The 19103-nt window shown below is 41.1% G+C and overlaps 1 protein-coding gene across 1 annotated transcript in view; it reads left to right on the forward strand.

Annotated features, from left to right (window-relative positions):
• LOC138853591 (sodium/calcium exchanger Calx-like) overlaps positions 1 to 17278 on the forward strand; it is a 360550-nt gene extending 343272 nt beyond the window's left edge. Inside the window, exon 2 of the mRNA XM_070091205.1 lies at positions 17256 to 17278. Within this exon, the coding sequence (XP_069947306.1) occupies positions 17256 to 17259 (4 nt within the window). The 3' untranslated portion in view covers positions 17260 to 17278. The remainder of the gene's footprint in view (positions 1 to 17255) is intronic.
• Positions 17279 to 19103: the final 1825 nt, after the last annotated feature.

Below are 19103 nucleotides of genomic sequence, written 5' to 3' on the forward strand. Positions count from 1 at the left end.
CTCTTAGTATTGGAACCGCTTGTGTGTTTAGACTGTTGGTGCGGTCACAAAGGCTCTCACTTTCACTCCTGTATAGAGCTTTACCAAGTCGTGGCTTTATAAAGCTCTGCGTAGAGCGAAACATTGTCCTTATAAAAGCAACGTCTTGTGTCTTTTGTCATCAAATAAGCGAGAGAAAAAAAACTGACTTCGTTCCCTGTCTCTGAACCGTCAGCCTTTTCTCTGCTCCTGTGTTCCTGAATAGTTTTCCTCCAGCCCTATCCACTCTCTCCTCGCTGAGACTCGCTCTCTTTCACTTTAAAGTGTCGATCGAACATGCTTTGGAGTCGAAACTGAAAGACATCGAAGTTTTACATTCGCTCAAGGCTGTGTGTGTGTGTGTGTGTGTGTGTGTGTGTGTGTGTGTGTGTTAGGTTTGAAGTCTATCGTCGTCTGCACCAGGGTCATTAAGGCTGCCTGTAAGTTGTACACCACCAGTCAAGAATATTTTGATCTAGAGGATGGAATTAAAATAAATTATAGGCATACTTTTCTAAGATTCTACTCATCTCGTGATGTATATATGCACAGAGACAAGAACCTCTCCGTGTATACCCATCACGATGTACAGGTTTCGGTGTATATATACGGGTCAACACAGACTTCGTGATACATATACGCAGAGATACACAGTATGTACACTGATATTCAACTGTCCTCGTATACGACGAGCCATGGAAGGCTGGGGTTGGCTGGGGTATCATGAAGGGGAAGGAGAGCTGGGGTTAACGACCAGCTAAGTTAATAGCCTGTAGACACAACGTGACCTTGCACCTAACCTCCCAGAATTATGTGACCTTTAGGTGACTTTATGACCCACAGAGCAAGCAACTGTGTATCTTTGTAGACCATTCTCTTCATAAAAAGAGGGGAAGATATATATATATATATATATATATATATATATATATATATATATATATATATATATATATATATATTACACACACACACACACACACATCAGGTCGAAGGACATTCGAGCCTAGGAACCTTGAAACAAGGTACACAGTGCTCTACCACCGTACCACACTGGTTCAATACCTCGACGCTCGGCTAACGATAGACGTTTTGGTCCAAGGCAGCCAGCCTTCAGGCAGGTGGTTTTCAGCATTTCATCTCATCCCCTGCATGTATCTCCTTCGACCTGAGATTAGTGTTTGTGAATTTTTCGCCTCTTCTGCCATTTCTAAACATTGTAAAAATCTGTCGACGGTCGATACATCCATTTTGTGGCTACGATATTTTATGACTTAGCTCACTCTGTTCCTTCTATTTTCTTATGAGATACAGGTAAGTTGCCTTTGAAATTTGAGCTCTTATACGGAACTCTGTAACCTCCTGCTGAATGGCCCACACAGGTTTAGCGCTTCACGGGAATTTGGAAAAAGAAAAACTCCATTATTTTCTTTGCTATGTTATTTATCTTATTTTTCCCGATTTCTTCTTTCCTCTGTCCGTCGGTCTGTCTGTCTGTCTGACTCTGTCTCTCTTAGATGACAGAGGATTGAGCCTCGATGATTCATATTTTGATTATTCATTGTTAGTAAACTACGTTGTTAATGAACGTTATTGTTAGTATGAAGCTTCCGTTAACAGGAACAATAGAATGCATCAAGCTACCGTTAACAGAAACAACGGAATGTATCAAGCTACCGTTAAGTGTCCGGGGCCCAAAACTGTTCAACAGCCTCCCATCAAGCATTAGGGGAATTGCCAATAAACCCCTGGCTGCCTTCAAGAGAGAGCTGGACAGATACCTAAAGTCAGTGCCGGATCAGCCGGGCTGTGGCTCGTACGTCGGACTGCGTGCGGCCAGCAGTAACAGCCTAGTTGATCAGGCCCTGATCCATCGGGAGGCCTGGTCATGGACCGGGCCGCGGGGGCGTTGATCCCCGGAATAACCTCCAGGTAACCTCCAGGTAACAGGAAAAATAGAATATATCAAGGTACCGTTAACAGGAACATCAGAATGTATCAAGCTGCCGTTAACAGTAACAATGTAAGATAACAAGTTTCCGTTAGCAGGAACAATGTAATGTATCAAGTTAACGTTAACAGGAACAATAGAATGCAAGCTACCATTAACAGGAAGAGAATGCATCAAGCTACCGTTAATAGGAACAACAGAATGTATGAGGCTACCGTTAACAGGAACGATAGAATGCATTAAGCTGCCGTTAACATGAATCACGAATCTTCCGTTAACAGGCTACACGAGGACAAGCTTCGCTACCATGTAATAGGAACAACGGGAAGCATCAAGCGTCCGGTAATAGAAACGGCAGGAAACACGAATCTCCCGTTAAACAGGGAATCAACAACAGGACAGGCTTCATCATGTAACAGAAACAACAGAACAGGCGCCTCAGAGGCGGAAATAATTTGCATAATTTTTCAGTCGTATTTATGTGATGTTAATTGCAATTTTTTGCGTTAAAAACGTAATTTGATCGACTCGTTAGCTTTCATGAGAGCTAACGAGAGTATGGGAAAGGGAAGCGGAGGGGAGATGGGATGGTGGCGAGGAGGGAGAGATGTCTTAAAAGAAGGAAGAAAGGAGGGGTAAGGAACAAGGGTATGAAAGGAGGGAAGCAGTGAGAGAATCAATAGGAAAGAAGTGTGGGGAGAAAAGAGGGAGGGAAAAGAGAGAGTGAGAAAGAGGAGTGATGGATGGGATGAAAGGGGGGTGGGGAGGGTGGAAGGAGCAAAATGGGGAAGATAAGTGATGCAGTTTGTCTTCACCTCGCTCGTTGGCACCAACAGCCTGGTTGACCAGGTCATCCACTGGGAAACCTGGGTCGGGACCAGAGGCCACGAGGGAACTGACTCCCGAAACTGTCTACAGGTAAACTCTAGCTAATTTACCTGCCAGGCCTCACTGTCCTGTAAGACAGGTATGAAAGATGCCGAAGACGTCTAAGAAAGATGCTGAGGACATTTAAGAGATGAACAGATATAATTTAACTTATTGTGTTAGACATGATATAAGAATAGAAACATCGGACACAATGTGTTTGGCTACAGTTTCTCGAGGGGTATGAAAAATTAATTTTGGGTGTGATATATAGGCTCCCAAACCTTGATAGGGAGTGGAATAAGCTGCTATGAAACGAAATTCATGAGGCGTCTAGATATGAAAATGTTGTGTTAATGGGGGATTTTAACTTTAGACAAATTGATTGGAGCAATTTGACAGGAAATCTTGAGTCTAGTGACTTTCTTGATACATTTCAGGATTGCTTTTTAAAACAGTTTGTGAAAGAACCAACTAGAGGAAACAATCTGCTTGACTTGGTTCTTGCCAACAAAGATTCACTCATTAATAATCTTGAGGTTAATGATGAGCTTGGGGAAAGTGATCACAAATCACTTAGTTTCAACATATTATGGAATTACCCAGTAAACTGCAATTAAGTCTCTGTCCCAGACTTTCGATTGGCTGATTTCCTGGGACTGAAAAATTACCTGGGTGAGCTAAATTGGGATGACCTGACTATGGGTCAGGTAGGTGATCTTGGTTGCCAATATGACGTTTTTCAGAACATAGTTCTAGCTGCCCAGACAACTTTTGTTCCGAGTAGGGAAATTAGATCTAACAAAAATGATCCCAAATGGATGAACAATAGATTAAAGTATCTCATAGGTCAAAAGAGAGGCATATATAGGCGTATCAAAAGAGGGGAAGGACAGTTAAGAAATAAATAAAATACAATAAAAAATCAATTAAAGAGAAAAAAAGGAATAAGAAAAAAGGGATTATGAGGCTAAGGTCGCAAGGGATTCAAAGACTAACCCAAAAGGGTTCTTTCAGGTATACAGAAGTAAGATTAGAGACAAGATAGGCCTACTTCAGAGTAACTCAGGTCAGATCACTGACAGTGATAAGGATATGTGTGAAATTCTCAATACCTACTTCCTCTCAGTTTTTACTCAGGAAGATACTAGCGAAATTCCAGAAATAGTAAATTATGTAGAACAGGACGATAATAAACTATGCACGGTTGCGGTAACTAGTGACATGGTTCTCAGACAAATAGAGAAATTAAAACCTAACAAATCCCCAGGTCCTGATGAACTGTTTACAAGGGTGTTAAAAGAATGTTAAGAGGAATTTTGCAAACCTTTGGATAATCTTTTCAATATATCACTACAAACTGGCATAGTGCCAGACAAGTGGAAAATGGCAAATGTAATACCTATTTACAAGGCAGGTGACAAGTCCTTAACTTCGAACTATAGACCGAAAAGCCTTACCTCCATAGTGGGAAAATTTATGGAATCAATAATTGCCGAAGCAATTCGTAGCCATCTTGACAGGCACAGATTGATTAATGAATCTCAACACGGTTTTACTCAGGTGCGTTCCTGTCTTACGAATTTACTAACTTTTTTCACTAAGGTGTTTGAGGAGGTAGATCATGGTAATGAATATGATATTGTGTATATGGACTTCAGTAAGGCTTTCGATAGAGTTTCACATCAGAGACTTTTGAGGAAACTTAAGGCACAAGGAATAGGAGGAGAATTTTTTTCCTGGGTATAGGCATGGTTGACAAATAGGCAGCAAAGAGTTTGCATAAATGAGGAGAAATCAGAATGGGGGCACGTCACAAGCGGTGTTCCTCAGGGGTCAGTGGTGGGCCCGTTGTTGTTCACAATTTACATAAACAATATAAATGAGGGAATAAATAGCGACATAAGCAAATTTGCTGATGACACCAAAATAGGCCGTCCAATTCATTCTACTGAGGAAATTAGTGCACTCCAGGATGATGTGAATAGACTGATGCAGTGGTCGGAGAAGTGGCAGATGCAGTTTAATATAGACAAATACAAAGTGCTAAATGTTGGACAGGACAATAACCATGCCACTTATAAACGGAATAATGTAGATCTTAATGCTACTGATTGCGAAAAGGATTTAGGAGTTCTGGTTAGCAGCAATCTGAAACCAAGACAACAGTGCATTAGTGTTCGCAATAAAGCTAACAGGACCCTTGGCTTCCTAACAAGAAGTATAAATAATAGAAGTCCTCAGGTTGTTCTTCAACTCTATATATCCTTGGTTAGGCCTCATTTAGACTATGCTGGTCAGTTCTGGTCACCGTATTACAGAATGGATATAAATGCACTGGAAAACGTACAGAGGAGGATGACAAAGATGATCCCATGTATCAGAAATCTTCCCTATGAGAATAGACTGAGGGCCCTGAATCTGCACTCTCTCGAATGGCGTAGAATTAGGGGGGATATGACTGAGGTGTATAAAAGGAAAACAGGAATAAATAAAGGGGATGTAAACAGCGTGCTGAAAATATCCAGCTAAGACAGGACTCGCAGCAATGGCTTCAAGTTGGAAAACATCAGATTCAGGAAGGATATAGGAAAGCACTGGTTTGGTAATAGAGTTGTGGATGAGTGGAACAAACCCCCGAGTACAGTTATTCAGGCTAAAACGTTGTGTAGTTTTCAAAATAGGTTAGATAAATACATGAGTGGGTGCGGGTGGGTGTGAGTTGGACCTGACTAGCTTGGGCTACCAGGTCTAGTTCCGTGCTCCTTCCTTAAGTGGAAGTGACCTGACTAGGTGATCATTATTCTAGGCTGGGGGGGGAGGTGGCATGGACCTGCTTCGCATGGGTCAGTAGGCCTGTTACAGTGCTCCTTCTTTCTTATGTTCTTATGTAAGACGCTGAGGACATCTAAAAAATGAAGATGCTCAGGACATCTATGAGATGAAGATGCTGAGGACATCTATGAGATAAAAAAAGATGCTGAGAACATCTAAGAGATGAACAAGATGCTGAGGACATCTATAATATGAACAAAACGATGAGGACATCTAAGAAATAACTGGAAATAATAGTTACGCCGAATAAATTAATTTTTATAAAGGAACCAAGAAAACACAAATTTTCTCATATTTTCCTATATTATTATCCTTATTTTCTGACACTGTAAAGGGAATAAATTAGGAAAAAAATAAATTTTATGTAGGTTCATTATATAAGGTCTAGTAGCATGGTTTTACTGCACATTAAAGTACTAACCAACTTGTATCAACATCAAGGAACTGACCACCTTGAATCAAGATCAAGGAACTGACCACCTTGAATCAAGATCAAGGAACTGACCACCTTGTATCAAGATGAAGGTACTGACCACCTTGTATCAACCTCAAGGAACTGACCACCTTGAATCAAGATCAAGGTACTGACCACCTTGTATCAACCTCAAGGAACTGACCACCTTGAATCAAGATCAAGGAACTGACCACCTTGTATCAAGATCAAGGAACTGACCACCTTGTATCAACCTCAAGGAACTGACCACCTTGAATCAAGATCAAGGAACTGACCACCTTGTATCAACCTCAAGGAACTGACCACCTTGTATCAAGATCAAGGAACTAACCACCTTGTATCAAGTCTAAGAGACTGGCTACCTATCATCAAGACCAAGGGACTGACCACTTTGTATCAAGAATAAGGGAGTGACTACCTTCTATTAAGACTGAAAAACTGATCACGAAATTACCTCACCATTTCCACTATCTACGGTGTTATATTCTCCTTTATTTTCCTGAAGAATTCTTTAATATAAGCGAAATATATCGGCAACACATACAGGCAAAGTGTTACGCATGTGTTATTCATCAGCACATCCAGTTATCGACCAATCAGAAGCCGATTACATCATGTCTGCCAGCAGGTGTCTGTCATATCTAAGCAGCAATTACTCAGTTTGTTGCTTTCTCATAGCGTCGTCAGAGCGTTTTATTATGCTCGGAAACCATTAGAGGTGACGCTCACAGACGCAAGAACCTGCAGACAGGGACGTGGGGACCATCAATCAAACGCAACGACCGTCAGACACAGGCAATGACCTTCAGACACAAGCACTGACCTTCAGACATAAGCAATGACCTTCAGACACAGGCAAGGACCTTCAGACACAAGCAATGGCCTTCAGACACACATAATGACCTTCAGACACAAGCAATGACCTTCAGATACAAGCAATGACCTTCAGACATAAGCAATGACCTTCAGACACAGGCAAGGACCTTCAGACACAGGCAAGGATCTTCAAACACAAGCAATGACCTTCAGGCACAAGTAATGACCTTCAGGCACAAGTAATGACCTTCAGACACAAGCAATGACCTTCAGATACAAGCAATGACCTTCAGACATAAGCAATGACCTTCAGACACAAGCAATGACCTTCAGATACAAGCAATGACCTTCAGATACAAGCAATGACCTTCAGACACAGGCAAGGACCTTCAGACACAGGCAAGGACCTTCAGACATAGGCAAGGACCTTCAGACACAGGCAAGGACCTTCAGACAAAAGTAATGACCTTCAGACACAAGTAATGACCTTCAGACACAAGCAATGACCTTCAGGCACAAGTAATGACCTTCAGACACAAGTAATGACCTTCAGATACAAGCAATGACCTTCAGATACAAGCAATGACCTTCAGACACAATTAATGACCTTCAGACACAAGCAATGACCTTCAGACACAATTAATGACCTTCAGACACAAGCAATGACCTTCAGACACAAACAATGACCTTCAGACACAAGTAATGACCTTCAGACACAAGCAATGACCTTCAGAACACAAGTAATGACCTTCAGACACAAGCAATGACCTTCAGACACAAGCAATGACCTTCAGACACATGTAAGGACGTTCAGATACATGTAAGGACGTTCAGATACATATTCGGACGTTGAGACACATGTAAGGACGTTCAGACACATGTAAGGACGTTCAGATACATATAAGGACGTTCAGACGCATGTAAGGACGTTCAGACCCATGTAAGGTCGTTCAGACACACGTAAGAACGTTCAGACACATGTAAGGACGTTCAGGTGCATGTAAGGACGTTCAGACACGTGTAAGGGCGTTCAGACACATAAGGACGTTCAGACGCATTTAAGGACGTTCAGACCCATGTAAGGGCGTTCAGACACATGTAAGGGCGTTCAGACACATGTAAGAACGTTCGGACACATGTAAGAACGTTCAGACCCATGTAAGGACGTTCAGACACATGTAAGGACGTTCAAACACATGCAAGGACGTTCAGACACATGTAAGGGCGTTCAGACACTTGTAAGAACGTTCAGGCACATGCAAGGACGTTCAGACCCATGTAAGGACGTTCAGACACATACAAGGACGTTCAGACACATTACGGACGTTCAGACACATGTAAGAACGTTCGGACACATGTAAGAACGTTCAGACCCATGTAAGGACGCTCAGACACATGTAAGGACGTTCAAACACATGCAAGGACGTTCAGACACATGTAAGGACGTTCAGACCCATGTAAGGACGTTCAGATACATGTAAGGACGTTCAGACACGTGTAAGGACGTTCAGACACATGTAAGAACGTTCAGATACATGTAAGGACGTTCAGACACGTGTAAGGACGTTCAGACACATGTAAGGACGCTCAGACACATGTAAGGACGTTCAGATACATGTAAGGACGTTCAGACACGTGTAAGGACGTTCAGACACATATAAGGACGTTCAGACGCATGTAAGGACGTTCAGACCCATGTAAGGGCGTTCAGACATATGTAAGAACGTTCAGCCACATGTAAGAACGTTCAGACCCATGTAAGAACGTTCATACACATGCAAGGACGTTCAGACACATGCAAGGACGTTCAAACACATGCAAGGACGTTCAGACACATGTAAGGACGTTCAGACCCATGTAAGGACGTTCAGACCCATGTAAGGACGTTCAGACCCATGTAAGGACGTTCAGACACATGTAAGAACGTTCAGGCATATGCAAGGACGTTCAGACCCACGTAAGGACGTTCATACATATGCAAGGACGTTCAGACACATTACAGACGTTCAAACACATGAAAGAACTTTCAGACACATGTAAGAACGTTCAGAAACATGCAAGGACGTTCAGACACATGCAAGGACGTTCAGACACAAGCAAGGATGTTCAGACACATGTAAAGACGTTCAGACATATGTAAGGACGTTCAGACACATGTAAGAACGTTTAGGCATATGGAAGGGCGTTCAGACCCATGTAAGGACGTTCAGACACATGCAAGGACGTTCAGACACATGCAAGGACGTTCAGACCCATGTAAGGACGTTCAGACACATGTAAGGACGTTCAGACACATGTAAGGACGTTCAGACACATGTAAGAACGTTCAGACACATGTAAGGACGTTCAGACACATGTAAGGACGTTCAGACACATGTAAGGATGTTCAGACACATGTTAGGGCGTTCAGAAACATGTAAGGACGTTCAGACACATGTAAGGACGTTCAGACACATGTAAGGACGTTCAGACACATGTAAGGACGTTCAGACACTAGTAAGGACGTTCAGACTCGTGTAAGGACGTTCAGATACATGTAAGAACGTTCCGACACATGTAAGGGCGTTCAGAAGCATGTAAGGACGTTCAGACACATGTAATGACGTTCAGACACAAGGATGTTCAGACACATGTAAGGACGTTCAGACATATGTAAGGACGTTCAGACACATGTAAGGACGTTCAGACACATGTAAGGACGTTCAGACACATGTAAGGACGTTCAGACACATGTAAGGACGTTCAGACACATGTAAGGACGTTCAGACACGTGTAAGGGCGTTCAGACACATGTAAGGACGTTCAGACACATGTAAGGACGTCCAGACATATATAAGGACGTTCAGACACATGTAAGGACGTTCAGACACGTGTAAGGGCGTTCAGACACATAGGGTAGAGAGAAGCTGAACACAGTCCCTTAGATCGTTAATCCCCCCACGCACATTAAGCTCGTTAACATTTCAACGAATATTCAATTCGTTAGTCACCCCCAGAACGTTGTTGTTCAGCTTTGCAGCCGATCTGCTTTCTGCTAAAACTTAAAAGTTTTTACTTGTTGAACCTCGGAGGAACTGGTATATCTAAAACAAACCAGGGTACGGGTGGCGATTGAACTCGCGGCTAGTCAGTGGTAAAACTCCAGACCGAAGCGTTAGCGTAGTTACAATAAGATTAATTTATCTTGCATTTGTTTTCACCATCTAGGTACATTTATGATGTATAAATGTACCTAGATGGATGAATCTTATTGCAGCCAGCTGGCCCAGTGGCTAACGCGCCGGTCTGGAGTTTTACGACTCACTAGCCGCGAGTTCAATCCCCGCCCGCACCGTGGTTAGTTTGCAGTCGTGTCACTGGCACTATCATCTTGTATATAAGGCTCAAATGTAGTCACACACTGCTCTTCTGTCCTGCATACAGCGTAGTATTAGGTACGGAGTGAAGGGTAGGCAGAGAGCCTTCTGCTTAGTTTCAGATATCAAAGCAGAAGAGTTAGGCCTCAGCAGATAGTCACGATGATGAGCGTAAGGTCTATTGTTACATGCATTTTCTACTGCATTCCCGTGCATTCAATCATTCATTCTTTGTCTGTCTCTGTCTCTCTCTCTCTTTTCTCTCTCTCTTGTCTCTATTCGCCTTTCCCTTTTCTCTATTCCCTCTCTTCTCTCACTCTCTTCTCACTATTCTATCTTTTATTTTTTATTTTTTTTACACAGGGACTGACAAGGTTAGGTTAAGGATCCCTAACTTTATTGAGAAGCTATGGACAAGTTAAGGATTCCTAACTTTATTGGCAAGCTAAGAGCTGTTACCTACATCAGCTCATTTGAAAGCATTTTTATTTTTATGAAACATACAAGTAGGGAACAGGATGAAGTTGGAGCCACCTGTGGGCCAGCATTTTTATTTCATCAACTGACTTTATCTCGTTGACATCATTATGCTGTACGAATGTGTTCCAGACTCGAGTCATCCTGGGAATAAATGATCTCAGTGATGTTCTAGAGAAGGTTACAGCTAGAGTGAAGTTGCTGCTTTCTGCCCGTCTTGTGATATAGAAGCTTGCTTCTCGCTCGGTTTCTCTCTCTCTCTTTATATATATATATATATATATATATATATATATATATATATATATATATATATATATATATATATTTTATATATATATATATATATATATATATATATATATATATATATATATATATATATATATATATATATATATATACTCTTTTCCTTCTCTCTATTCTCTCTCTCATCTCTCTCCACTCTCACATTTCTCTATTCTCTCCCTTTTCTTGCTCCTTTCTCCCTGTTCTCTCTCTCTCTCTCTCACACACACACTACTGCTGATAATGTCCCTTAACCTGCACTCCCTGACCCTTTAACATACCTCTAACCTGAACATAATAACCCCCTTAACTTTACCCTAAACCTGAAGTCCCTAACCAGCCATCCCGAATCCAAAAATCGATTTGAACCCCGCCCACCCCAGCCCCGCCCACCCCAGCCCCGCCCACCCCAGCCCCGCCCACCCCAGCACCAGCGCTTCATCAGCTAGGCGTGGGAAGCAGGGAAGGAAGGAGAAACAGGAGAAAAACAAAAGTAAGAGGGGAAACAGGAGGAGAAACAGGAAGAGAAACAGGAGGAGAAACAGGAGCAACAGGAAGAGAAACATGAGGAGAAACAGGACGAGGAACATGAGGAAAAACATGAGGAGAAAGAGAAGAAACAATAGGAGAAAGAGGAACAGGGTGAAGATAAACAGGAGGAGAAATAGGATAAATATAAACGGAAGCAGAAACAGGAGAGAAACATGAGGAGAAACCGGAGGAGAAACAAGAGGAGAAACAATGCGGGAACAGAGAAGGATGCCTGGTGAGGGACGTTCACAGCGGCACTGTGTGACGTCACATGCTAGCCCCTAGGCCTAGCAAGGGAGAGTATATATAAAATATATAGATGGTACTACGATACTAAGATATGCTACACAAACATATACATTAGCTATGCTGACAGAGAAACAAGAGGAGAAGGAGGAGGAGAAACAAGAGAAACAGGGGAGAAACAAGAGAAACAGGGGAGAAACAAGAGAAACAGGGGAGAAACAAGAGAAACAGGGGAGAAGCAAGAGAAACAGAGGAGAAACAAGAGAAACAGGAGAAACAGGAGAGAAACAAGAGGAGAAACAAGTGGAGAAAAAGGAAGAGAAATGGGAGGAGAAACAAGAGAAACAGGAGAAGATGAGGAACATCAGGAAGAAGACAGAGAAGAGATAAAAAATAAAGATGACCACGACGAGGAAGAAACTTAGAAGGAAAACTTGATAAGTGGAGGATGTGGAGGGAAAATAATCACAAAAGGAAGACGAAAGAGAATAATGATGAAGAGGAAGAGAAGGGAAAATAATGAGGGAGAGAATGAGGACGATGAGAGGCGGTGGGGTTAGCAGAGAGAGAAGATGAAGAGGAGAAGAAAGATAATGCAGTGGAAGAGGTGTCCAGGTTTTAGAATGGGAGTGTAAATGGAATAAGAGGACCAGGGAGTGGATAAGAGAACAAATTAGAGAGGAGTTAGAAGAGAGAAAAGAGAGGAGAATGAGACAAAGAGAAGAGACATTCACCTCAAAACATCATTTGATGAGAGAGCAATCGAGGGAAACAAATTAAAGTAGAAAATACAATAGGAAGAGAGAGAGAGAGAGAGAGAGAGAGAGAGAGAGAATAAGGCAGAAAGCAAAAAGGAAAGGAGATAAAGTAGTAGAATGATAAACAATAATACCAACAAACTCTATACCAATTAATTATATACCAATTAAATACTGGTGCAGTAATTGTTATTTCCTATATTTCCTAAAATCTTAATTTCCTGCTCAGGTTATCAACGTCAATTTCTTAAGGTTTCCAATAAAAAGTATATTTTCTGTAATTCAGTTTAGTTAGGTTATGTTGAGTCGAGGTTAGTTGGGTTAGGTAAGGCTGGGCTGGGATGGATTAGGTTAGATTAGGCTGTATCGGGGTGGCTTAATCTAAACTGGGCTGGGGTTGGGGTTGGTTAGGTTTGGCTGTTCAAGGTGGGTTAATTTAAATTTGACTGGGTTGGGTTAGGCTAAGCTTTGCAGAGGTGGGTTACGTTAGATTTCGCAAACCTATAGAAGACTATTAAACTACAAACAAATTAAAAGTGGAAAGCGTGCGTATCCTGACGATTATCACTGGCGGTAGAAGAACGGGATGTAATATCAGACTTAAACTTGGACGTTTAGACTTGTACGGACACGAAGGTTTCGTATGTAAACAAAACTATTCTTAATGCTATTTCTGAATACTGGAGTTGTATAATTTTAACACAAAAAGAATCGAGTCATGTCAACATCTAAAATCAAGACATGTCAAAATCTAAAATCAAGACATGTCAACATCTAAAATCAAGGCATGTCAAAATCTAAAATCAAGACATGTCAAAATCTAAATGGGTTTCTACAGTGTTAGCAGAGGAGTTAGCTCACAGCATTAAAACATCCCTTGATAAATTAGACACTTGTGCACATGTGGAATGTGGAAATGTGAAAACGTTTCGCCACACAGTGGCGAAACGTTTCCACAATAAAGATACCCAAATATTGCACATGTGTCTAATTTATCACCTGAACCATTTATCTCCATTAAAAGGCTCCCCTTCCTTGAAGGCAGCCCAGCTAATTAGTGTACAGGAACACAAATAAAATAAGGTACACTGGATAGGGCTCTCAAGCCCTTGGAAGGCAGGGTCAATTTCTATCCAATTATTTCCATCCAACCACTTCATTCCAACCACTTTCAACCAGCCATTACCACTCAGTCATTTTCATTCATGTGTCTATCATTTCGTGAAAACTCTGAAAGCCGGTTGTTTTAGCGAGGCTTTCTCGTCACCTGCTTTCACTCATGATATGAATTCATTGTTTTGTGTTCACTGACAGCCGGATGTTTTGTGTTCACTGACAGCCGGATGTTTTGTGTTCACTGACAGCCGGATGTTTTGTGTTCACTGACAGCCGGATGTTTTGTGTTCACTGACAGCCAGACGTTTTGTGTTCACTGACAGCCGGATGTTTTGTGTTCACTGACAGCCGGATGTTTTGTGTTCACTGACAGCCGGATATTTTGTGTTCACTGACAGCCAGATGTTTTGTGTTCACTGACAGCCAGATGTTTTGTGTTCACTGACAGCCGGATGTTTTGTGTTTACTGACAGCCGGATGTTTTGTGTTCACTGACAGCCAGATGTTTTGTGTTCACTGACAGCCAGATGTTTTGTGTTCACTGACAGCTAGATGTTTTGTGTTCACTGACAGCTAGATGTTTTGTGTTCACTGACAGCCAGATGTTTTGTGTTCACTGACAGCCAGATGTTTTGTGTTGACTGACAGCCGGATGTTTTGTGTTGACTGACAGCCAGACATTTTCAAGCTGAGAGTTTCTGTAAAAAAATATTACTTTAATATGACCTGTGTACCAGCTGTGAAACACCTGTGTCTTTAGATGAAAAAAAAAAAGTCAGCCGCAGAGGCGAAACATTTCGCCACGAGTGGCGAAACGTTTCCTCTATTTAATGTCCTCAACTGTACATAAGTCTTTTTCCACACCTTGTCGGTATTACCATACAATTTTTCAATAAAAAAAATATTCAGATGATACTCTTGTGTTTCATTCATAAAAATAAATATTATTTTTTTTGTAAGCTTTTAAATTGCTGTCTTAAGGATTCTTGATTTTTTTTATTTTCGACATCAGTGCACGTGCAATTTTTTATACGTCTTAAGTTGTCTAAAAAATAGGTAATACATCGGCTAAAACTCACTCGGTGAGCTGAGACTGACTTTTTTTCCGGCTTAAGGTCTCAGTCAAGGGGAAGATCGACGGGCAACACTCTCAAGCACAAGACTTAAAAAATTAAAAGTGGAAAGAAGATGAGAGGCAGAACATCCACTAGAGGAACAACAAGTTTAAACCTCACTTCAGGAGAACGACCAAGAGTTGAATAATATACCGAGCTCATCGTCGGAGGCGAACATCAGCTGAATAATTTCTGCATCAAACGTGTTACTGCCTAACTAAATATCACTCGACTCACGAAATCGTAATGACACAATTGCAAGATAGCCCAGTGGCTAGTGCGTCGGTCTGGAGTTTTAAGACTCTCTGATCGCGAGTTCTAACCCCACCCGTGGTAAGGTTTAACTAAATATTAGCTTTCAGGGACCTCAAAAAAAAGTCTTTAATGGCTCTTCATCTTGGAGTATGCAGCACCAGCATGGAACCTACACCTGATCAAGCATGTACAAAGACTATATAAAGTACAGAGATTCACAAGGGAAATAAGACAAATGATCCACAAGAAAAGATTAAAATAAATAAATCTGATATTAGAATATAAGACGTAATAGAGAAAATACCGATGAAGCTAGAAGCTGATACGTGGGAGGCACAGATGAATGTTAAACACGAAAATGAATCTTTAGGTTTTAAGTTATGGGCAATCAGAAAGAAAAATAACTTTTATTAGAATGTGGTGGGGGCAGATTTATTACATAGCCTTAGGAATATGTAAGATACGACCCACGAGGCTAGAAGTGAGTGAACCTCAAATGCAAACACACACACACACACACACACACACACACACACACACACACACACACACAGATGAATCACAGGGATGTTAAGAAGTATTTCTTCAGTCACAGAGTTGTCAGGAAGTGGAACAGTCTGGGAAGTGATGTAGTGGAGGCAGGAACCATGCATAGCTTTAAGAAAAGGTATGATAAAGCTCATGCATCAGGAAGAGTGACCTAGTAGCGGCCAGTGAAGAGGCGGGACGAGAAGCTATGACTCGATCCCTGCAACCACAACTAGGTGAGTACACACACATTTACTCACGGATACACGTACATGACAGGTCAATTGTCTATCGGCAAGTGCCTTTGGCAACTGGTAACACACACACACACACACACACACACACACACAGGGTGGGCAGGGAGAGAGAATGTTGGAGAGAAAGTAAACAGGAACAAGAGAGCACAGTTGAAAATACTCATGAGTTGTTAGGAAGTGGTCAGGAAGTGGAACGAACTGGAGAGTGGAGTGCAGAGGCAGGATCCATGCATAGCTTTAAGAAGACGTATGATAAGGTTCTTAACCAAGAGAAAGTGAAACCAGTCGTAGCCAGCGAAGAGGCGGTCTCTCTTCGCTGGCCACGTACAGGTGAGTACAGGTGAGTACATATAGGTGAGAATACTGGACTGTAACGCAGACTCAACCACTGCTTCCACTGGCTAGCTGACGTTGAATTCACTTTTGACCTGGCCACTAGACAAGTGTTGGATTGTTTTGTTGTGTCTGTGTTCACATTTTTTCCCCATCCCAGCAGTTTTATGGGTGTTGTTCCCGCCCCAGCAGCTCTGATACCAGATACAAGTGTTGGGAGAGCAAGAGATAGGACACCACAAGAGGAAAAGATAGGAAGTTATAACAGGCACCCACCAGCCCTCCCAGAGCAGAATTGGACAAGGGAGAAAACCTTCATCTCTCCCTCTCCCACTGACTTCCTGAAGGCCATTAGAGAGAGAAAAATGAGAGAGAAACGGGAGGCAGAGGAGCTGAGAAGGAAAGCAGAGACTAGTTTATTTTACAATCTATATCCACTCAATGGATGGTTTGAAGACGGCCCTAAATAGGGTAACAAAGAGTACATATGGACTGGTAGGTAAGTTCAAGATTTGAAAAGCGTTCTCACCTAATACACCAACTTAGCTCTCTTATCAATAGCTTAACTTAAATAACCTCGCTTAGCCTACCTAACCTACCTTATCCTAACTTAAAATGAAAATATTATTTGTATATATGCAAAGAAGATTCAGACATTGACGTTAATAACTGCATTAACCAATTATCGTAATAACACGTGGACAGGTTGTACTGTGACAGGTAAATATTTGCTGAAAATTAACACGCCATGAACAGGTTGGCCCAACATTATGACAACGAGTGAACATACAGTCAGGTCAGACCTCTTGCTGCTATACTCGGATGAATTATAATGCATATAGAGGTCATTGAGGCTTTTTTTTAATAATAAAAATAGCACTAAAATAATAATAATTAAAACAATTATCTACATCTACAGTAATAGTGATAAGAGTAGTAATAATAGAAACAGTAGTAGTACTAGTACAAGAACTATTACTGGTAGTAATAGTTGTAAAAGTATTAATAAGCATTATTACATCATGATGAACTTTGTCTCATTCTTTTTTTTCAGGTAAGTGTTGGAGAGATGAGTAAGAATCAAGGACGCAGACATTCCTAACAGTGAGTGCGCGACGACTCAATACTCTAAATATATTTTCATGCTCAGAGCTAAATGTATCTGCATGAAAAAAAAAAGAATTTTTATTTGAATTATAAGTACTTGCCTCCCCGTAGCTACATAAGATGAGCTACACTAGTGGTGGTCCTTCGTCAGTATTTACAAATAGTTTTTTTTCATATTTTTTTTTAATTCCAGTGACTATAGTACTTACTGTTCACAGTAAGTACTATAGTGCACTTTCGGCACTTATTTTTTTTTAGTTTATCATTGTGGTGTCTTGTTCTTCCTGTTGAAATGCTAAGAAAACTCAAAAGTTATTTTTGTTGATGTTTTATGACCATGAGTGTGGTTATCGCGTCCCTTCCTCAGCGAGAGCAAATTTTGTGTTTTTCAACTTTTCTTCGTAACGTTTTCTGTTTCACCAGTGAGGAGTCATTTGTTACCTCGTCTTTTGACATTATCTTCTCTCAAGGTCTTTAAGGTGCGGACACCGCACCTCTCCTGTATTTTTCAATTTTTTGGCGAACATACATTATTTTTAAAATTCTCTATTCCTGTATCTTATTGTTTGTCATTAATGAATTTATGTTTCTCGGGTTTTTATAGTATAATTTTTATTTAATTTTTTTTGTATATGATAATTTCTATAGTCTTTTTTATGCATGGGGAGGGTCGAGTGTCAGCTTCTGACCTCGCTTCTATCGGCTCCTGACCTTTCTTCTTGACTTTAAATCTACTGGTTCAGAGCCTCTTGGGCTCTATTATATGTGTTTTTAAGTCCAGTTGTGGAGTTTGTTGTCTTCCACATACTTCTCCTCCAACGCTTTCCACATTACAATGCAATTTTTATAGTATAAAAGTTGTGTATGTCACTGTGTCTCGTTTAAGTCTTCAGCTTCTTTCTGTATTCTCCTATTCTGGCATATTTCGTGCCACGCTGCTTGTCCCTTTTCTCCTTGTTATTTCCCCTGAGTAATTGCGCACCGTAATCCCTTCTCCCATGACCCTATAGCTCTTGGATTATTGTGCTAAATCTCTGAAATTTCTCGAGTTATGTTCATGGCTAGATTTAAGCTTCAAGACGACGCTGCATATTCGACGACTTAACTAACATATATGGTGTACAGTGCCTAGAAAGATTCCTTATGTTTTTGTAGTTAGTTCTTCTACTTGGCAGACTTGCACTTGCCTAAATGTTACTATTGTGATATGTTCCTCAGTACACATGTTAGGCTTAGTGTCTACCCTTAAATCCCTTTCTTTATTAACTGTTTCCCTTCCACGTGAAATGCTGTCACTGATCACCTCGACCCTTACTCTTTTATACTTATTTGGGGTTAGTCTCTGGCAACCACTTGCTAAACCATTTCTACAGTCTTTTATAGTCTTCCTTGTTTCTTGTACTGAACCTCCGTCAGTATCTTTCTCATTAGATTTGTATTATGAATATGATACTTAGGAGTCAGTTCCCGGCTGGTAGTCTCTATTAACCCACATTTTATAAATCAAATTTTAGAGGGCATTTCAGTTCTTGATGGTACCATTATCAAGTCACGACTTGATTAATAGCGAATTTAGCTTAGTGATATTTTTTCTAACCACGGAATGTGACTTTATTCATTATTGATCTCTGTTTGACCATTTACATACGTCATGGATCTCTGGATTTATGCTCAGGCGGCTTTGCTTTAGTTTAGTCTATTTCTTCATCCATTATCATTATTGTCGATATCTTTAAGGCACTCCTTGAACACTGAACACTTTACATAACCACAGCAAATACCTTTACTTTGGAGT

This window comes from Cherax quadricarinatus, chromosome 34 (assembly GCF_038502225.1).
Source record: "Cherax quadricarinatus isolate ZL_2023a chromosome 34, ASM3850222v1, whole genome shotgun sequence".
NCBI lineage: Eukaryota > Metazoa > Arthropoda > Malacostraca > Decapoda > Parastacidae > Cherax > Cherax quadricarinatus.